The sequence below is a fragment of the Gekko japonicus genome, unplaced genomic scaffold (assembly GCF_001447785.1).
Source record: "Gekko japonicus isolate JY-2015 unplaced genomic scaffold, Gekko_japonicus_V1.1 scaffold7763, whole genome shotgun sequence".
In the NCBI taxonomy this organism is placed as follows: Eukaryota; Metazoa; Chordata; class Lepidosauria; order Squamata; family Gekkonidae; genus Gekko; species Gekko japonicus.
This window is the reverse complement of record NW_015161060.1, coordinates 4,435-13,008: the sequence shown is the minus strand read 5'-3', so window position 1 is coordinate 13,008 and position 8,574 is coordinate 4,435. Positions and strand designations below refer to the sequence as shown.

Below are 8,574 nucleotides of genomic sequence, written 5' to 3'. Positions count from 1 at the left end.
TGGAGGAAGGCAAATATCAAGCCACCTGTCTGAAATATCTGAAGGCCATTCAGCTGCTCTACCTTTTTGGAACCTGAGTAAAATGGCGCACTGGCAGGTGGATCTCCAGAGCAGCTTGTATGGAAGGCTACCTATGAGACATCTCAGCAGCTTCGAAACATTTCATACCATCTCGGTACCTGAGCCAGAGATGAGACCCATTCCAATCAACGAAAGCCAGCATACTGACAGCTAACAGTGACAAAAGTTTCAGGTTTGTTTATCAGAGATTTCTTTTATCTGGGGAGAAACTGAAAAAGCCAGCCCTACTCCAGCCCTTCTAGTTTTGTGATTTAGATTGCTAAGCAAGTAGAATGGCAGAAACATAGCAGGACTTCCAATTTGCCCTCCATATCATGTTCCTACAACTAGGATAAGTGCACTAAAAGATTGTCCAGAGCTGTTCTCCATATAGATGTTGCAATGATCAGCAAACCTGTATAGCACATAGCACCTGCCCAATGAAGAAAGAGCATATTTGCATAAATGGTGTGTTCTGGGTATTAAAGGCGGAGGATGGGAAAAGCAACCCGCAGGGTTTACTTGCCTGAGGAAACTAGACATTGCACCATGGAGAGGATTTTGCTTCTTCTCTCACTTTTCACTTACTGTTCAGGTGAAGAATATGTCTTAGTGTTTCTCTCAAGCATCTGTAATTTGCATAGTGTGCTTTTCTGATCCTTGTTTGCATTTTAAATAAACTTTTGCTTTAAAAAATATGTATAATTCTTCACAAAATTTCCTTTCCCTCCTCTTCAGGGTCCCCGTTCACCCTGACTCAGCCACCTTTCCAGTCAGCCCCCCCAGGAGACACGGCTCGACTCTCTTGCACAATTAGCGTCTACACGTTTGGAGCTGTCAGCTGGTATCAGCAAAAAGAGGGCAAGAGCCCCACATTCACCCTGTTGCAAAAAAAGTCTGGTGAGACCAATTTTGGATCAGAGGTCTCTGGTAATTTCTCAGCTTCCGTGGAGAACCCTAGAAAAGTCGCTTACTTAATGATCACCAATGTGCTGGCAAAGGACGAGGCTACCTACTATTGTGGAGCGTACTACACCAATAGCAGTAGCTTTGTGTAAGCCACAGTGTTAAACTCACAGGAGGATGTGAGATAAAAAACATCTGCAAAAAAAAGGGGAAGAGAAGTATATTTGCCTCTAGCAGTGAGAAAGAAGTTCATGACAGGGATATTCTGAAGCTCAGGGCACTGAAGAGAGAATAATGGGTAGGCAAAAAGGAAGGCTCTTCATCTTAGGAAAACTGATCTTCACCAAAGGATTTAAGAGGTGGAAGGGGTGTGTGTGTGTGTGTTCTTCAATGAAGGGAGTGTAGAATGTGAAGAAATGCATTTTTCACTTTGAGTTTTAAAATGTGTTTCTCTGTAGGCCAAGAAAAGACAAGAAGGGGAAAGTCAATTCAATTGCTTTTCCAGGCTCACCTCAGCCACCTTTTTAGAAATGCTAGATCTAGCTAGAGACAGTGGGATGGTCCATCCCTCCCCCCCCCAATCAGGAACAGAAATGTGCAGGTATTAATTAGTACTAGGAAGACTTCAGGAAGAAATTCCTGCAGACTTCAGGAAAAGCTTTTTTAACCCAGCCTGATCTAGTCAGTGGGAGGAGAAAGAAAAATGATAAAACTCCTGTTTTCAGTGCTGATTTCATCAAAGCAGACAGAATTCTTCTGAGGTCATGGGAAGCAGCCACTGCAATGTGCTGGCCTGCACACCTAAAAGAGGCTTCAAGGTAATGGTAATGCTGTAGAATGTCTGGTAACTTTTGAAGCCAAGGTGCCTGCCTTATATTTAACATCTGATAGGGCACCTGCCCCTTTTCTTTTGAATCTCTTGCTGTGCTAAAAGTATGCTTGTGAACATTTCCTTTTTAGTAGTAGTATAATTTTATTCGGTTCATAACCAGCACAAATCTCTATATCAAAATGACAGTAATATTATAGATGCCAGCACACATAGAATTTTAAGGATTCAATTACCTTGTCTATAACATTTATGTTCATTTTCTTTTTAATAAAGGCTTTATAACTTTTGTTCCTGGTAGTGATTCTCTGTGCCACACAGACCTCTACGACCTTGGACACACTATTTTGAAAGAAGTATCAGCTTGCAGGGGAGGGCAATTAGTTGGCAAGGCACTACTCCCCCAGTGATGCACAAACACTGTGGTAACCGGATGCTGGATAGCAACAGGCACAGAGGCAAGGCCTCAGAACTTGGAAGGGAAGCTGGGAGACTAAGGAAGGCAGTTCTGACTTACTTAAATGCACCCTTCATCCAGTTCAATCATTTTGGAAATAATTCACACAGCATCACTTTTTCTTACATGGTTGTGGTTCAGAGCAGGAACTTAGAATACTTTTTTCGCTAGTTAAGTTGTACATATTAAGACATGTACAAGAAGAGGGACCCGCGATACTTGCAGGGGAAAGTATTCCCCATGGCTCCCATCCTGCAAAAGCAGGAGGATCTCAGAGCTGAGGAAGCGGCCACAGGTAAGCTTCCCCCTGGCCCCAATGGTGAGGCCTGTGCGGCTCCCAGCCGCTGGTCCCACCAAACCTTCTCTCCCGCCCCCCAGCAGCAATAGCAAGGCCTATGCAGCTCCCAGCCGCCGGTCAGCCAAGCTTCCCTCCCCTCCCTCGATGGCGAGGGCCACATGGACTCCCAGCCACCCAGCCTGTCAAACCTTCTCCCCCGCCCCCCCAGCAGTGACAGCAAGGCCCACGGGGCTCCCAGCCACCGAGCCTGCCAAGCTTCCCCCTCCTCCCTCAACAGCGAGGGCCGTGCTGGGCCTGCCAAACTTTCTCCCCCGGCCCCCCTGCAGCAACAACAAGGCCCATGTGGCTCCCAGCTACCATGCCTGCCAAGCTTCCTTCTCCTCCCCCGACAGCGAGGGCCACGCCAGGCCCACCAAACCTTCTCCCCCCCAGCAGCGACAGTGAGGCCTACGCGGCTCCCAGCTGCCAGGCTGCCAAGCCCCCCTGCAACGGCTGCAAGGCACCATTCTCAGTGTGTTCCCTGCACGTGTGCAGGGAATGCTTTTTTAGTTTTGGGGGGATTTTTTAAGTATCCCCCGTATAGTTTTCTATAGATTTCAGATTTTTCTGCACATCTGGGGATTGCCCCAAGTGTGCAGGAAAATCTTTTTGCTCCCTAGGTGCCCCTGATGTGCGGATTTAGATATCCACACGCAGAGGGCACCTTGGATAATAGATAAATAGATTTCTGTCACTTGACTTGACCAACTTCAGGGATGGTAGCTGACTGAAGTATCTGATCCACCAGCTCTTTCCCCCGGTCCTCTTCTGGAAGCACTGCTGGGTGGCTTGCAGTCCAAGATCTGATCTTCAGCCCTGGTCATTTGGTGGTAACTTATTCTTGGAAGATTCACAAGTAGTTTCCTGCTCCTTGACTTGAGTTGCTTGGACAGAGACTGAACGGAAGGCTCTGTATGATAGCCAATCTGTCCTCCAGGACTGAATCCTGGGATGCAGCAAGTAATTTGAGGATGCCAGCCTCTGGATGGGATCTGGGGATCCCCCAGAATTACAGCTCATCTCCAGACTACAGAGATCAGTTCCCCTGGAGAAAATAGCTGCTTTGGAGGGTGGACTCTATGGCATTGTGCCCCACTGTGGTCCCTGTCCTCCCCAGGCTCCATTCCCAAATTCCAGAAATTTCCCCTTCCATCCCCTGCTTGTGGCCCTAGACTGATAAAGAAAAGTCTCTCTGAGAATATGCAAAGTGTCCTTCTCTTTGTATCATGACTTAACCTCATTTACTGCCAGTCATTTACTGCCTCAAAGGTTCTTAAAATTTATCTGAATCCATTGTGTGGGAAGATCACCAAGTTGCTCTCTTTGCAGCGCTCCATGGGGCTGAAATGCTGCTAAGTTGTGATAGGGCAAAATCACTCTGTGGACCAGTTCATTCTACTGGCTACATAGTTGGTTTAGGGCTGCAGGAAATATGGGTTCTAATCCCCATTCAGCCTTGGACCTTGCAAGAAGGAGAACCTGGGAGAGTTACTCTCATCCCTAATCTACCTCTCAGAGTTGTTCTTAGTAAAATGGAGGAAGAGAACTACGTGTGCTTCTCAGAGTTCCTTTAAGACAGGGCAGGATTCTAGAAAGTAATAAATAGAATGTCTGAGCCAGTTCTGGACAGCCAATCAGAAGGATGCTTGCTTGTCATAAAAGTCAGTCAGTTAACAGGACTAATATGGATACAGATCAGTTAAAAGCCTAAGTGAAAAGAAATATTCTATCTGGAAAGATAGTAAGGAAATTGCCAGGAAAGCCTTAAGGGCAAGTAGATGGGGTGCAAGAGGTGATATGCAGACTGAATTGGGTTCTAATTATTGGCTTGCAAAAATGTACAGGATACAGCCAAAGCAAAGCTCTCATAAGTTCCACTTATTTCACTACAGTTAGAATGTTACATATGCATCTACTGAGATTTCCAATATAACAATGTTAACCACTAAGGGGAGATATTGTTCCATTTTCTATACATCAGGCAGAATTAGCAAACCATAGAGATGCCCAGGGAGGACCTATGGTGGGAAGTGAAGCCAGCTAATGTCCTCCTGGTGGCCTGTGTTGGGCCTCCACATACACTTGCATATAGATATGAAATGCTGAGAAACATTTTTCTCTGGCCACCAAAAATTATTGAATTCTGGAGTAGTTCAAACAAGTGTATATCACAACCTGTAGTGTAGAACTGCTGAGTGAAAGGTCTATTATCTCTCACACTTCTATTCCAGTTTTCCCCCAAGGTCAAGACTGAAGGTTTCCAGGTTTGTGCCTGGCAATCCCAGGAGCTTTTGGGGGCAGGGCATGCAGAGCGGGAGTGGCATGCAGTGGGTTGACATAACTTCTGGGTAAAGAACTGAAATGGTGTCACCACATCATATTACAAATGATGTGTTTCAGATTACAAAGGAGTTCTTGTCATAATTTATAAAAACGACCCTTGTTTTGCATCTGCCATAAGCCTTCAGTGTTGTGAATTATGGTATCACTGCCTAACTTTCATCCTGGGCTAAGCCCAGTTTTGCTACTTTTTAAAATTTCCTCTATGCAAATTTGTTCTTATGGTTATTGGCTTTGCTAGGAAGTCACATACTCTCGGGAGAGATAATGATGCTTTAAGCAAGCTTTTTGTCATAGCTCACATTTGCATGAAGGAGCTGAACTGCTTCAGCTTGGGAAGATATAACCAAGGAGGGGGAACATCCCCTCCACTTGTCCAACACTTTTAGAAAGAGAAACTTCTTTGGAGAACTCACCATGCTGTGCGCTCTGTTCTGCCTTGTACTCCTCAGTTACTGCTCAGGTAATGGTGTGGGGGATTCATTTTGCTCAAGACTTTTCATAATTTTATTTTATATATTGTATAGTGAATATTTTATAATTGAAACAAAATACTTTGTGATGTTTAGAGAACAGAAAATAGATTCCGGTCATGGTTTCTGCCTTTTCTTTCTGTAAAGGTGTCACTTCGCAGCCAACGTTGACTCAGCCTGCCTCACAATCTGTGTCTCTGGGCCAAATGGTCAAATTCTCCTGCACCGTCAGCAGCAGCATGGGCACCATTTACTGGTATCAACAGAGGGTTGGAAAGGCCCCTCGATTTGTCCTCTATGGTACCAGCAACAGGGGAGACGGGATCCCAGATCGATTCACTGGTTCTACTTCTGGGAACACTGGCTATTTAACTGTCACAAACACCAAGCCTGAAGATGAGGCCGATTATTACTGTGGCATGTGGTATAGCAACACGCACACAGTGGTGAAGTCTGGTGGGGAACTGAGACAAAAACCTTCCTCCCCAGGGCCTCACTGCAGAGATTAGTTTGATGAACTGTAGGTGAGGCTGAATTTATCACAGGTAAGTGACTTTGTGCTGGTTTCAGCTGATTTACAATGCAATGGAGTGCAGAGTTACCCCCACCTATTTAAATCAATGGGCTTTGATGAGTATCATTCTGTTTAGGATTGCACTGTGAGACAAATGGACTAACAGTGGGGTGGGTTCAAATTTGATGCTGTACTTCACTAATAAAGAAGTGACAAAGTTGTTGAAGGCTTTCACAGCTGGAGTTCATTAGTTGCTGTAGATTTTCCAGGATGTGTGGCCATGGTCTATGCCAAGACCACAGCAACACATCCCAGAAAATCTACAGCAACTAATGACAATTAAAGCTTCACTAATAAAGAAGTGACAACTGACAATGAAAGCTTTTATGAGAAATCTAGATGTTTGAAGTCACTCACATTTTCAGCTCCACTCTAAAACGTCATGCCAGAGAAGTGGGGTAACCAGCCTCCAGGTGGGGCCTGAAGATCTCCTAGAATTACAACTGTTCCCCAGCCTTCTGGGATGAGTTTCCCTGGAGAAAATTGCTCCTTTGGAAGGTGCACTCTGTGGCGTTCTAGCCTGTTGAGGTCCATCCCCTCCCCTAGCCCCACTCTCTCCTGGCTCTGCCCTCAACTCTCCAGGAATTTCCTAAGCCCGGTTTGGCAATCAGATTTGAGAATTGTTGTCCCCCTGATCCCAGTCTCCAGTGTGTGGATGTTCTGCACTGGAGGGCTGTTGCAAGCCAGTTGGTGTCAGCCCTTTCAGCCAAACCTCAATCCGCAATACATTGTGTTTAATCACAAAGCGTAGCTGTTCATCACAGGGACATCTTCAGCAATTGGGTGAGGAGTATAGTATGTATTGAAGACTGCAGACAATAAGCCTCCCCCAAAGTAAATCCCCAGGTCACTGCCACCCCCACTGGGTCCTCCCCACTGGGCCGAACAAGAGGCAGCCCTCACTCTATATGAGGCAGGTGGGAGCCATTGATAGAAGCCAGCTGCCCAAGCCTCAGATGGAGAAGGCCTAAGCAGTCGCTGGTGAGCCAGCTGCCCACACCCCAGGTGGGGTGGGCACGACTGACTGTTGAAGAGCATGGGCAACCCAAGACACAGACAGGATGGGTGCAAGTGACGATGGAGGGAACCGACTCTTTTTCTTTGTTCCCCCTTGCAATGGGTGTGTGTGTCAGCCATCACACACACCCAGCACAGGTGGAGGGCAGCCGCCCTTATTGCCCCTTGGCTAAGACCTCCCCTGGAAACAACACACGAAATATGGTTGTCATGACATCAATCTGAATATGTGCCCGGCGAATTAATGGGTTAAAATGGCAAAGAAGGTAAAACTTGCTCTGCAAGGCTGTTGCAGCATATAACTTAATGTTAGCACATATACCTAGGGATGCCAGCCTCCGGATCATCTCTAGACTACAGAGATCAGTTCCCCTGGAGAAAGTGGATACTTTGGAGGGTGGACTCTGTACCACACTGAGGTCCCTGTCCCACCCAGGCTCCTTCCCCAAATCTCCAGGAGTTCCCCAACCTGGATCTGACAACCCTCCCTCCCCCTTCTCCCACACACGGCCAGGGGGCATGTGGCAGCCCTACATGTATCCCAACCAGGAGATTCCTGTGATCTCAGTGATGCAAGGCAGCCCTGTTTAAAGGGGCTTTGAGACTGGGTAATTGTTGTCATAAACTGTGAATTTCTTTTCATGTGTATTTAAACTCTTATGGTGCTGGTGCATCCTGGTTTGTGTAGGCCTCTTTGAGCCACACTTGATGACCATAAAGGCAAGAGAGAAGTATTTTAATAAATCAAGGCTGCTGTCACACACACTAAATAATCCACTTTCAATCCACTTTCAGTGCACTTGGCCAGCTGGACTTTTACTGTGTGAACTGGCAAAATCCAGTTGAAAAGTGGATTGAAAGTGGATTATTTAGTGTGTATGACTGCAGCCCAAGTGAATAAATGGGAGAAAGGTGACATGTCCATTATAAAAACCAGGAAACAAAAATGCTTGAGTCTGGTTTGATTATTTTCAGCGTCTCTTACAAGTCTGATAAGATTGCATCTATAAAACCTGATATCCCAGTCTTCAACTCTAGGGGGAGATCTTGATCCAGCTTCGAAAGCTGTGGCCTGAGGCAGAGGCGACTTGACCTGTGGGGTAAAGAGAAAGGAGATCATGAGCAGCACTCCATTTGTGCCTCCCTGCTCACTTGTACATTAAAATCACATTGCAATCAATATTTTTATGCCCAAAGAATATTGTCTGGGATTCTGGGCAGCCCCAGCCTTGTTTTGCTTTGCAAGCTGGGCACAGCAGGGGAGTGGGTGCTCTGGCCCTGCAGAGAAAGCCGTGGCCCTTTTGACTTCTTTGGCTCTGGTTCAAATATCCTTCAGCCCAAGTGAAGTTAATTTCCCGAATCATTGTGGATTCCGAGATCTGGAGAGGAAGAAGAATGGCTTTGCTTGTTTCAGAAGAAGAAGAAGAAGAAGAAGAAGAAGAAGAAGAAGAAGAAGAAGAAGAAGAAGAAGAAGAAGAAGAAGAAGAAGAAGAAGACGAATGTGGTGTTGAGTCACAACTGACTCATGGTGACCCCAACCCCAATGGGACGTTCAAGGCAAGATCTGAGGTGGTTTAGCCA

General features: G+C 46.1%; 1 gene segment (V, D, J or C); it reads left to right on the top strand.

Annotated features, from left to right (window-relative positions):
• Positions 1 to 798: 798 nt before the first annotated feature.
• Positions 799 to 1,118, top strand: LOC107122698 (the record flags this gene model as incomplete). The annotated part of the segment is given in 1 exon segment: positions 799 to 1,118. A coding segment is annotated over 1 exon segment (320 nt), but the record flags the coding sequence as incomplete, so codon positions are not given.
• Between the last annotated feature and the right edge of the window lie 7,456 nt (positions 1,119 to 8,574).